Consider the following 13,648-nt stretch of genomic DNA (forward strand, 5'->3'; position numbering starts at 1 on the left):
TCCTTGGAAGAAAAGTTATGACCAACCTAGATAACATATTAAAAAGCAGAGACATTACTTTGCCAACAAAGGTCCATCTAGTCAAGGCTATGGTTTTTCCAGTAGTCATGTATGGATGTGAGAGTTGGACTATAAAGAAAGCTGAGCGCTGAAGAGTTGATGATTTTGACCTGCGGTGTTGGAAAAGACTCTTGAGAGTCCCTTGGACTGCATGGAGATCCAACCAGTCCATCCTAAAGGAGATCAGTCCTGAGTGTTCTTGGAAGGACTGATATTGAAGCTGAAACTCCATTGCTTTGGTCACCTGATGCAAAGAACTGACTCATTTGAAAAGACTTTGATGCTGGGAAAGATTGAAGGCGGGAGGAGAAGGGGACGACAGAGGATGTGATGGTTGGATGGATTCACTGACTCAATGGACATGAGTTTACATGACCTCTGGGAGTTGGTGATGCAAAGGGAGGTCTGACGTGCTGCAGTTCATGGGGTTGCAAAGAGTCAGACATGACTGAGCGACTGAACTGAACTGAATATTCATTTTATGAATCTGGCTCTAATATTAATTTTAAAAACATGAGAACAGACAAAAATTTAAGTAAAATATTCTAATAGATGAACCATGCCCTAATTAAATATGAAATTCTAGTGAACTTAACCCAGCAAGAAGTCATAGGACCTAGGAAGGTTTATCCCAAGAATGCAAGAATTACTTAATATAAACAATCTAATTAATATGTATCAACTTGGTAAGAAAGCAAAGGCTGAATGCAAAATAAATAAAAATATATGAAAACTTGATGCTGAAAAGGATTCTGACAACATTTAACACCTGTTCATTATGAAATTTCATAGGAAATAAGCTACTTTTTCAGGATGATACAAATAATCTATTTCAAACTAATAACCAATATCTTACTTAAGGATTAAATAGAAGAGTCATTTCTATTAAAAGTAGACAAGACGAGGATGACCGGTCTTACTATAGCTATTTAAAACTGTAGTGAAAGTTTTATTCAGTGCAATAAGACATGATGATATAAGCAAAAGAAAGCATAACCTTTTTTTTTGTCATTACTTTTTGAAAGGAGATGATTTGCAGAAAATGATTGTACACCTAAACAAATCCTAAGAGTGAGACAACTATAAAATGTTTAAAATCAATAGGAGTCATCCCAGGGTACACTGGGATGACCAAGAGGGATGGAATGGGAAGGGCAGTGGGAGGGGGGTTCAGGATGGGGAACACATGTACACCCATGGATTGTACACCCATTGATTCATGTCAATGTATGGCAAAACCACCACAATATTGTAAAGTAATTAGCCTCCAATTAAAATAAATAAATTTATATTAAAATAAATAAATTCCTGATTTGGTAATGGCAAAAAATAAAATAAAATCAGTAAGAGAATTCATTAAGGTATTTGGATACAAAATACAGTGAGGGGAAAGATTCTACTCAGAATACTAACACAAAAGTAAAATATACCCCTAAAAGTAATGTCCGGGTCTCAAAACAAATAAAAAGCACTCTATGATTATGAATGGGAAAGTTAAAAAGTGAAAGTGAAGTCTCTCAGTCGTGTCCGACTCTTTGTGACCCTATGGACTGTAGCCTACCAGGCTTCTCAGTCCATGGGATTTTCCAGGCAAGAGTACTGGAGTGGGTTGTCATTTCCTTCTCCAGGGGATCTTCCCAACCCTGGGATCGAACCCAGGTCTCCCGCATTGTAGTCAGACGCTTTACCCTCTGAGCCAGAATGGGAAGAATGGTGATAATAAGGGTGTTTACTCTTTCCACAGGAAAGTTTTACTGCAAATCCAATCAAAATATCAATGGGATTTTTCCCCCTGGAAAACAATATCATAATTCTAACAAAACTCTGGTAGAAAAAACAGGTAAGAACATCTACAAAAAGAAGAATGTGTTTGGATGAAATGAGGAAGAAGACTGATCCTATCAGATACTAAATTATAAAGCTGCAATAAACAGTAACATCTCCAGAAAATTGACAAATTAATAGCAATAAACAGATGGCTTTGAAACAGCTTAATATCTGATAAAGATGATATCAAGTCAATGGGAAACATATGGTCTTTAACAAATTCTATGACAAATTATAAAAATAGACTATTTTCCAACATTCAATGTGGTTCCATTTCTCATTCCATAAATCAAAATACATTCCAGATGGGATAAAAAATTAATATAAATACTTAGAAACCTAGAAGGAAATTTAACTATTTAATTGATTTTAAGACAGAACTCTCTAAGCACAATTACAGAAATTAAAAAGAGAGATAATAATACATAAAAATGAAAAACCTGTATGTTAAGCCACCTAAAGATGTTGAAAACTGAACTAGAAGAACTCCCACAATAAACACAAATTATCAAAATTAATCCTTAAGACATACACATGTAAGAGAGCTCTTATAATTAATAAAAATTCCTAAAGAGGAAAAGGACAGTAAGAGAGAATTTGGAAACAGATTAAAATTTTTTTACAAGTATATGAAAAATATTAACTTCACTAATATTTAAAAACTATAGGTTAATAAGATACCATGATCTGCCCCTCAAATTATAAAAATTAAGAAAATGTGATTATTATCTTGTGCTGAACAGGCTGAAGTTACACAATGCTGGTGGGATTAGAAATCAGTACTTAGTGGAAAGCAATTTTATAATATATATGGCCTGAAATAAGTTCTTATGCTTGACCTAAGAATTCTATTTCTAGGAATCTACTATAGGGGAAGAAATAAAAACATGTCAAAAATTCATAGAACTTGGTGCCATAAAAGTATTTTTTTTGAAGAATATCAAAACGGTTGAAGAAAATGCTTATAATATAGAGTTTTTTTAAAAGACATAACTTACTACGTATTACTATGATTCCAATTTTGTAAAACAAAAATGATATATATATCTATCAAAAAGACTAAAATACATAAATAAATGTTAACAATAGTATTATGAATAACAATAGTTTTTCTATTTTTTGTAACAGCCAAAGAAATCATACATTATTTTAAAAAATTATTCTGAGGAATGCTGAAAACAAGGAAAAACAAGAATGACTGGAAATGAATAAAAAGTACATTTTTTTATAAATTTGGTAGTAAAAACATGAAAGGGATGTATTATAGCTTGAAAGGATAAAAACTGAGGAGTTTTGTTTTAAACACATAAACAAACTTAGAGCAAGAGAAGTAGAAATACAAGATAAAGAAGGAATAACTTCCTGAAGATCCTAGAGCAGACTAAGAAGGTAGGAAGCAGAAGCATAGAAAGAAAAAAAATGCTTTTCCGACAAAGAAAACGAGCAAGAGAAGATCGCTCAATACAGAGAAATTTAAAAAAAGATGTAAGGTATGTGTGTTTGATGTGGAAATGGTCTGAATCATCTTCTTCACTTTGCACTCCTACAGAATACTGATGGTAGGGTGAATGGCTTGTTACAAGCTAGTTTCTCAATGGTCAGAATATAGAGATGACTTTTGATTACACTGACAGCTTGAGGAACAAAGAAGTGGTTTATAATAATTACTTTAAGAAGTAAAGTATTATAAAAGTGAACAAGGGATAAAAATTTGCCAAACAACAGAGGCAGCATTGTTGAAGTAAAGATGCATGAATCTACAGTAACTTCCTGTATCATACTGGTCTGATAATTTTCTCTAGTAATGTACTGCTGCCTAGGAGAAGAGGAAGCAGATGTTAAGAATGATTCTGATTAAAGAACTGGTTATAGAGATATATATCTGTATCTATAAACTTAACAGTTTTGACATTGTAAGAGCAGGTGTTTTAAAAATGGTTAACAATATGTGAATTTGCTTGACAGGCAGGCAAGTGGAATCGGTGGTGGGTGGGCAAACTGACTGGGAGAACATGAAAAGCAAAAACTGTAGATACGAAAGTATAAAACATCACTCAAGCAAGATGTTGAGACAGTTAAGAAATGTGAATGTTAAGGATGTCGTGGATTTCAAATTTCAGAAATATAAGCATTCTGAAGGAGATAAGCCCTGGGATTTCTTTGGAAGGAATGATGCTAAAGCTGAAACTCCAGTACTTTGGCCACCTCATGCGAAGAGTTGACTCATTGGAAAAGACTCTGATGCTGGGAGGGATTGGGGACAGGAGGAGAAGGGGAAGACAGAGGATGAGATGGCTGGATGGCATCATTGACTCGATGGACGTGAGTCTGAGTGAACTCCGGGAGCTGGTGATGGACAGGGAGGCCTGGCGTGCTGCGGTCACAAAGAGTTGGACACAACTGAGCGACTGAACTGAACTGAATAATGGTACCATCCAAAGTGTTGCTTTACTAATGTGTTTCTAGTTATACTGCCAAAAAGCACCTATTCATAAATTTTATTTTTATGAACCTAAAAAGGAAAGTAGTGCGTATGTAAGTTGACCATATGGGAATTTCAGTTAAGTAATATGTTGTAGTTTCTAGTACGAGTTTCTGAGGAAATCGCATCCAGATACACCAGGAATCTAGAAATCAGGTTTATAGTAATATAACAAACTATCTCCATCTTCTTCATTTCATTAATATTTTTGTAGCTACTAGCTTATATACATACACCAGTCATTTCACTTTGGCCTCTTACACTAATCAAAAGGGAATATCTAAGTATGGGGAAACTAAAGGACATTTTATAGGTTCAATCAGATTTATTCAACTCAAAAGATGATTCTGAAGTATATAAAAAGGTATAAATAATCCCAAGATATCAAACATTTAAATGTAGCTGTACATTTTTAAAATGCTTATTATTTCTAAGATACGTATAAATGAAAAAAGTTTGTGTTCAGAAATTCATAATTCAACAATACATTATTATTCACATTATGAATAGAAACAGCTGAGGTGCTAGATATAGACTTGAAAATTTCTCAACGACTTACCACTGTCTTGAGTCCAAGTTCCTAAGTTCTCTAAGTAGTTTTTCATTTTTCTTCAGGAGATGAAAGCTCCTCCTAAACAGAGAGATTTATAAACATTTTCATCATCTTTGCAGTGAATGACATGACAGTCCTGGAAATACTTTCCACTCTACTCATGCAATTCTTACACTTTTCTTGCCTTTTCATACTTCTAACACAAAGGAGAAATAGACCCTAAAAAAAATGTAAAGAATATATGTCATTATTTCTACTGAGTCCCTCATATATTTCTGCTTGTGGATCATTATCTCTTGACCATGTAAATGTCTCCTTGCAGATGCTGTGAGTTTCCCAAACTCATATTCAGAAAAATGGATAAAAGCACTTTGTAGGTTCCTTCTCAAGAGTTTCATAAAAATGTGTGAGAAAGTTATCCTTTCATGAGAAATATTTCACAAAATCTAACTCTTTACCAGATAGGGATGCGTAATCCAGATGGAGTTTCTTTCTTGTTTTACATTATATGTGTTTTTTGCACTACAAAGCAGTGTGCAAATTTTACCAAATACATTATACAGGTGCTGAATATGTATGAGTTACATTCATGAAAGTAAAATAGAGCTTCCTTTCTTTTTCTCAAGAAACAACATACGGGCCATTGCACAGCAAAAGAGAGTAGCTGCTGCTGCTGCCGCTAAGTCGCTTCAGTTGTGTCCGACTCTGTGCGACCCCAGAGACGGCAGCCCACTAGGCTCCCCCGTCCCTGGCATTCTCCAGGCAAGAACACTGGAGTGGGTTGCCATTTCCTTCTCCAACTGTCACCTCCTATACTCAAGAAATTACAAGAGTTTTAGGAGCTCTGTTTGAGAAATTGGGGAGATATGTATCATATGACACAGAAATATACACTGGGGCTGTGTCCCCAATTTCTCAAACAGAGCTCCTAAAACTCTTGTAATTTACTGAGCACAGGAGGTGACCGTTGGAGAAGGCAATGGCAACCCGCTCCAGTGTTCTTGCTTGGAGAATGCCAGTGACGGTGGAGCCTGATGGGCTTCCGTCTCTGGGGTCGCAAGGAGTCGGACACAACTGAAGCGACTTAGCAGCAGCAGCAGGAGGTGACAGTAGAGTCGTACACAGACTTCCTAAAACCTCTGGAGTTTCCTTTTAATTTTGTTCTAATAAGGTAACTTTTGGTGGTGTTCTCGTTAACCTCAGGATGGTGCCTCATCACCAGAAAGAGTAAGCCACCAGAAAGAGCAAGCCACCAGAAAGAGCAAGCTTGAAAGTTTCAGCCCTGCGTCTGGAGAGAGAGAAGAACTAGAGAATTGAGTTAATAATCAATCATGCCTACACGGTAAGACCTCCATAAAAATAAAACAAGGGGATTCAGGGAGCTTCCTGGTTGAACACATTCAATGTGCTGGGAGGGTGGCACACTCCAACTCCACAGGGACAGAATTTCCACACTTGGAATCCTTCCAGACTTTACTCCACATACCTCTTCATCTGGCTGCTCATCTATGTCCTTTAATTGTCCCTTATAACACACTGATAAAGCTAAGTAAATGTTTTAAGAGTCATTATAATTAATTATCAAATCCAAGAAAGGAGTTGTGGGAACCCCTGATTTACCCAGACTTGCAATTGGTGTCTGAAGTAGAGGGCAATCTCATCAGTCTAAGCTCTTGTCTGTGGTAACTCCAGGTATTGTTGAAACTGCCTGGTGTGAAAAACTCACACATTTGGTGTCAGAAGTGTTGTAAGAAAACAGTTTTTCCTATTAGCTTACATGAAGGTTGGAAAAAAGATTTTTCTCAATTATTTGAGCTATGTGTTCTAAGTCAGATAGTTATACTAGTCATTATGAAAATGTTAGAGTTAATTCATTAGATTCAATTATCTTCTTATTCCTCTGAAACCTGATTATGACTCTGTGGACTAAAAAAAGAAAGAAAATCTGCCTACTGGTCAAAGAACTAACTGGTAGGTAAAATTTAGTGAGGGAAAGAATGGAGACTAAAATGCTGATCATAAAATGATTAAGACTAATATTTCTTTTAAAAAAGGAAAAACCTGTCCTTTATCCTTACCTTTTGTCCCAGGAATTCATTCCCAATATACTAAGAAGCAATCTGCAATAATAAAATGCTGACTGAGGTTTCTGAGGTGTTGGTTCATCTTGTTCTGCAGCTTTCATGTTTAAGTCATTAAAGTGTTTCTCAACAAATTCTTTTTCCTCTGTATGCTGCTTAAGGATAGCATTAATAACATCATTCTCCTGTTTTTCAGAAATGCACACAGGCTGTGGAGCAGGAATATTAAGTGAGACTCCAGTTCTCTGTAAGCATTCAGGACTGGTTACACCTAAATACTGCAAAAGCTCATCAAGAACATCTTCTTCATCTCTGATTGTGTCCCAAGTTGGTACAGTTTCTCTAAAACTTCTTTTAAACTGGAGGGAAATCCCATCTTTAACTGTTATATCTTCTAAGCATTCATTAGATGCAGAAGGTTCTTCTGGCTTCTCTTGGTGAGACAATGAAAGTACGAGAGATGTAGGTTCTGATAGACCACTTACAAGAGGTGGTCCATACAGGATGGCAGAATCCCATGAATATTTTCCAGAAAGATCACGTACTATAATTCTGACATTTGAATTGGCTGATGCAAGACCAGCAGATAAACCTCCTCCAGGTATACTCTCTTCAGCTCTGATCTGGATACAGGACACTAAGGTTGTATTGTTTAACACAAAAAACTGAATATTTGGACTCTCGAAGAGTTCAGGGGAAAGTTCAGTGCTTTCACTGTAATGATTGTCGTGATTCTCACACACCTGACTTGTTAACATAGCAGGACCACCGCTCATTGGATAATGGCCCAAGTGATTCACCAGATGTGTAATAACGGTGCGGGCAGCTATGGAGATTAATCCTTGTTGCATTTGAGTTTTCACTAGGAATAAAGAAGAATATAAGTGAGTGAGAATACTGCTGCTTCCTAGAGAGTCATATAACAGTGAAACAGACAGCAAATAGGGATTCCATCACATTATCAAAATCACATTCAAATATTAGAGCAAATATTTCCAATATAGCATATGAACTACAAGAATGATGGCAAAGAAGAAAACTACTCAGATAAAGTTTTGTTAATTTTTATAAGAAAGCCCTTTTTGAAATTTTTGCTTATGGATTCTTATTAATAATTTAAATTGAGGCCCTTAAATGTACATCATACCTTCAAAGAAGGTTCAAAATTGTTTTAAATCATGTGAAATAGCTTTGCTCCCAGATTAAAAGGTCAACAAAATCCAACCGATAAGTTTATCTTATCAGGAGATGCAGAGACATAGTTTGTAACATGCCTTGAATAGCATTTAACTATGGCTTAGATGGATGATGTGAAAGTGTCACAGAAAAGTAATCTTTCTACTAAACTTCAGGAGTCAGGGTCAATTTAAACAGTGAGTCAGTGTGGCCTGTACATGCCAAGGAAACTTTAAAGGAAAAATATTTATGGCTTGCCTATTTTTCTAAGGCAGTAAACAGGTAAGGAGCACATCTATATGAGTAACTTAAAAAAAAAAAAACCCAACAGGAAATGGTAAAAACAGAAAACTCAAAGAATATAGCAATAAGAGGCCTGAAGAGGCAAGGTGCCTAATGTCAGGACCTGAAGGAAGAGGAAAAAGGAGGGGAGGGTGGAAGGAAGACGAAGAACACATAAAAAGAGTAAAGGCAGAAAGAAAGAGAGGAAACTCAACTTTTAAAAGTTCACACGGGAACTAAGTTGTACCCTGTTGGCATGATTACTTAAAAAGAGGCAAGAGGCAAGAGAGACAAATAGTGTCATATACTCCAGGCACTGACACCCCTCGGTACAGGCAAAGCGTAAGCAACAAGTCAGCAGCTATGCTATTAATACCAATAACATCTTCATTATTCCAAATATAAAAAAGAACAATTTTCTTTGGACTTTGTTGATTTGGAAATGTTACTGTCAAAATTTTAATCTTCTTCCATGATCAATCAAGTTTTATTACATATATGTATATATAAACATTCTTGAATTTACTTAAAAAGTTCCAATTTCATCGAGCTGTTTTTTGATTATAGTTACAGCTAGCTCTGAAAATGAGCTATTTTAACACTACATAACAAACTAAATGACTGATCTTAATTCAGTCCTACATTTTCAAGACTTACTATGGTAAAGTAAAAAGATATGCCACTAAATGATGAGGAACGGGTAATCTGAATCTAGTGCCTGCTTTTGCTTCTCTAATTATAACTCAGAGTATAACGAGTGTTCACACTGTAAGGGGCCTTGCAGATAAACTAGCCAATACTTCTCATTTTGAACAAGAAGACAAATGGGTTCACAAGTTCAGGGATTTGCCACAGAAGGTATCACATTGGGGCAGTATTATTTTCATCTTTATCACAACTCAAATCTCTGTATTTTTCTCTTTTGTTAAATTGTCCTTTTCTTCTGGCAAATTACTTTGACATACGGAAACAACGCATTCAAATAAGTTTTTTCTGCGTACAGAGTCAAAAAAGGGTACTTAACATAAATTAATAAATGGCCAAGATCAACTGGAAAAACTCATTTAAACTAAACCATGAAAAAAACAAATAAATAAACTAAGCCATGTTTTAAACAGTAATAGATAATTATGATTAAATGAAGTTTATGCAAGAAAATTTTTTTCCCCTTTCTTCCTTTTGAGTGACAAACAGGTGACTCATTTAGGCAGTGAATCTTTGCAGACATTTCTAAAGAAGCAAAAGAGTGTAATTTAATAAAAATGGACTACAGAAAAGAGAAGAATTTCTGACTTTGGCTTCTTCTGTGATCATGGACAAGTCACATAAAACTTCTTAAACTCCATTTTTCTCTAAGGATACCATGGAGTTTTTGGTAAAGATGAACTGAAAACTCATATACAAAGCCTGATATAACTGAAACAATACAAATCAATTTTGAGAGCACTGTAAGTCACAAAGGTTTTATGAGTTCCATTTGCAAACTTGCCTATAACTAAACTGTAAGAATGAGCCAGCTTCTTCCCTAAAACTGAAATAACTTAAGTCTAGGTCCTGTCCATTCTATACATGCTCCCCTCAAGGAAAGAGACAGTGAGAATGCAGTTTAGTGAGCTTCTTCACGCATGTCATAATTACTAACACCGAGAACATTTAACAAATGAACTTAGATTTCACAAGTTGGTAAAAGCATTTTCTTTCCTAAACTGCTTCTCTAATTTCAGGATATTTAAAAATATACAAGGATTAAAAAAAAAAAAAACCCTCAACTTATTAATTTGGCAGTTAGGATTACTTAGATTTATTTTGAATCATTAGCAATTGAACATACATATCTTCTACATATCTACCTAGATATAAAAAACATGAAATTCTCTAATTTAGAAATTAAAAATGAAATTCTAAAATAACTAGCCTTGTGAGAAAATGCAAAATGAAGATATCAGTGCTTCTAATGCTTTGGGTAACTATCATTCATTTAAGTAAGTCTATTCAAGGTTGTCTTTTCAGATAGTCAGATTAAACAAACCCTACAAGCATTTGCAGCAAACCCATAATTACAGATTATTATGGCACACAAAAGCAGCAAGACATAAAAAGCTGCTGCAATTCACTGCACTATAACAGAACATGCAGAGGAAGTTAATTTTGGCAAATGCTTTAAATATTAGCTTTGCATAATATGTACAGGTGAAACTATAATTAAGACAGAATGAATCCTTTGGAGCCTTCTTTCACTCTGACCCTGCAAATGATGACTTTCTGCTAATAAGACTACTGCCATTTGACAAAAAGCCAACTTCACTATCTTGCTTCTTTAGTAAATTTAATAATTACAGCTACTCCTGCCAATAGTTTTCAAATCAGATTTGTTCAGTCCAATACTGAGCTTATTAGGGACACTGTGTGTTTAGAAATCTTTGGCCAAAAAAGTACTTGAAGATGATGATGCATGCCTTAGACAAGGCATGCATCAACAATTAGCCATTTTTGCCACATTAAAATAAAACAAAAAACCCTCAGCATGTAGTCACTACAGACCACAGAATCACCTGCTGTTAGCTCACAGCTGTTCCTAAAAGGTTCTGCATTTATCTGGTCCTTAATACCTTTAAGAAAGTCCAAAGGGAACAACTTTAATACATTTAGAGAATAGTACCCCATGGAGTATTTGGTATCAATATAAAGCTCATCTGTTTAAAATCTTTACACCTTTCTTTTACAGTGACTGTTAACAGCACAGTAAATTTTACATGAAATACATTAAAACTTCCCTTTTAGTAAGTAAATATTAAGTAAACTATTTATTTCACTGTTTAAGAAATATACTATATTGCCCTGAGCCAAGTTTTATTGTTTTACACCTTTAAAAATGCAAAAAGGAAAGAATATTTTCATTTAACTTTGTTTTTAAGTAAAATAAACACTGTATTATACTATGCCAAATCTAAAGAAATAAGTCATCTATATCAATTATTGTCTGAATTATTTTTATTACATTCCTAGTTCACTTGTACATATGTGATCTAGACAAACTATTAGGTATTTGTGGTTGACTCAAAATCCAAGCCCTGTATTTCCTTGATACATAACTTTATACCTTCACTTGCATTTTATGTCATCAATCCATTACCATGGCCACATTCTGAATGTTTTAATCATTTATAACTATTTTACCTTTAAAAAATCAAACTTTTCCTTAATAGTTTATACTCTAACCAAAACCTCCTAATCTACTGACTTTCCATTTCTGTTCTGTAGAGCCCTTGGAGAGGGCTCTTAGACATGAATGGGAAAGAAATCTGCCGAATCTTCACTGTAGCTCTACTTTAAGAAGTTTTACAAAGTAGACTTCCTTGTGAAATTTATCTGAAGAGTGTCTGCTGCTTAAAAACTCATTTAATAAACCACTGTCCTAACATACTGATAAGCTCAGCAGTTCTCAACCTTGGCTGGATATTAATCATCTGCAACGTTTTAAAAGCCTGAGGAATCCCAGATCAATATATCAAAACCTCTATGGATGGGACCAGAATATCAGTATTGTAATACGTAGCCAAGGCTGAGGATCATTGCTCAAACTTATCACCAACCACATCAACTTTCTGATTCATAGGATCACTTCTACTTTCTTCCAGCTAATTAGCTATTTCCTAACATCAGTTCAATCCTCACCAACCCTAGACTCTATAATTAAACCATATACCAATATTCTGAGAGCCATCATTCCCTTGTCTATCTGCCAGATCCAATTTACGGAATGTTGAGAGATGTAAACAAAACATTGTGGTTTCCCCTTTCTATTGGGTCCTCAATACTTCTGTCAGTCCTCTTAACTTATTTCAATTTTCTTCATCTTTCTGATTTCAGAAGAAGAGCTAATATTAATACCTAAACTTTCTAGCTCTCAGGAACTTCACTCTGTTAATGAACCCCTTACAACTTTCTTTCTCAGCTTATAATTGAGTTTAGCTCTTTTTAAAACTCCTTTAATCCTGAATAATCTTCTCTGTTTTATCATTTTTCTTGACTTTTTAAAAGAGCACTTTTGACAAATGGCTCTACTTCCTTAAGTCCCGCTTGCTCTTTAACCCACAGCCATCCACTTCTGTCTTCTACTTCTCTGCTGAAACCAAAGTAGATGTATTTGTCAGTCTTTTTGTACTTAATATCTCTATCATTTAATACCTTTAGCCAGTCTTTCAAAAATTTTTCTTCTCTTTCTGAGAAACTACTCTTTCCTGGTTTCCCTTCCTTTCTAACCTTTTCTTCTCAGAACACACACATCTGTGTAAATACATATTCCTAACAAAGACCTCTCTGCTAAGGTGGAGATCTGCATGTACAATGAACTGTCCCACTAAGTCACATGAATATCCAACAGGCGCTCCTAGTTAAACCATTTCTAATATTGCTCTCATTTCCCTCCCTAATTCTCTAAACTTTCTCATATTCTTGGTCTAGTTTGGGGAAGATATAACCAATTTAACCCTTTAGCAACTCTTGTCTCTCCTACTGCAAGCTCCCTAAAAATCAATCTAACATATTAGAGATCAAGCAAATCCCTTTCTCTGCAAAGGACAGTAAATTATCTTTGGTTTTATGGGCCATGCTCTCTCTGTCCAAACTACTCAACACTGCTATTAATACACAAAAGCAGCCATTATGATATTTAAATGAACAGCATGGATGTGTCTCAATAAAACTGTATTTAGATGGCAGGTGTGGGCCACAGTCTGCTGATTCCTAAAATACTACTCTCAAAGAGCTCTTAATACTAGTTTTACCATGTATATCACACCTCCTTAAAACCCTTCAATAATTGCGGGATTCCTCTGGGCTACCCCTGCATCTTTTTTTTATTTTTAATTGAAGGATAATTGCTTTACAATATCGTGTTGGTTTCTGCCATACATCGACATGAATCAGCATACATATGTCCCCTCCCTGATGAATGTCCCTCCCACCTCCCACCCCTCTAGATTGTTGAAGAACACTGTGTTTGAGTCCCCTGCATCATACTATACCCCTGCATCTTGGCTGTACTTTTATTTTTATATGTAGTCATATCATAAGGTTACTTGTCTACATATTTCCTTATCTCAGATAGTAAACTCACTGAATATAAAAACTGTATGGTTAAAGAACTTAATCAGAAATAAAAACTATATGGTTAAAGAACTTAAT

General features: G+C 35.1%; 1 protein-coding gene across 4 annotated transcripts in view; it reads right to left on the minus strand.

The window, feature by feature from the left end:
- RALGAPA1 (Ral GTPase activating protein catalytic subunit alpha 1) overlaps window positions 1-13,648 on the minus strand; it is a 199,743-nt gene that overhangs the window by 57,393 nt on the left and 128,702 nt on the right. For all 4 annotated transcript variants that reach the window (XM_068991191.1, XM_068991192.1, XM_068991190.1 and 1 more), the window contains 2 exons: window positions 7,001-7,865; window positions 4,929-5,000 (listed from right to left, as the gene is read on the minus strand). In XM_068991191.1, coding sequence (XP_068847292.1) covers window positions 4,929-5,000; window positions 7,001-7,865 — 937 coding nt within the window. The remainder of the gene's footprint in view (window positions 1-4,928; window positions 5,001-7,000; window positions 7,866-13,648) is intronic.

Source organism: Capricornis sumatraensis, chromosome 19 (assembly GCF_032405125.1).
Source record: "Capricornis sumatraensis isolate serow.1 chromosome 19, serow.2, whole genome shotgun sequence".
NCBI classification, from domain to species: Eukaryota; Metazoa; Chordata; class Mammalia; order Artiodactyla; family Bovidae; genus Capricornis; species Capricornis sumatraensis.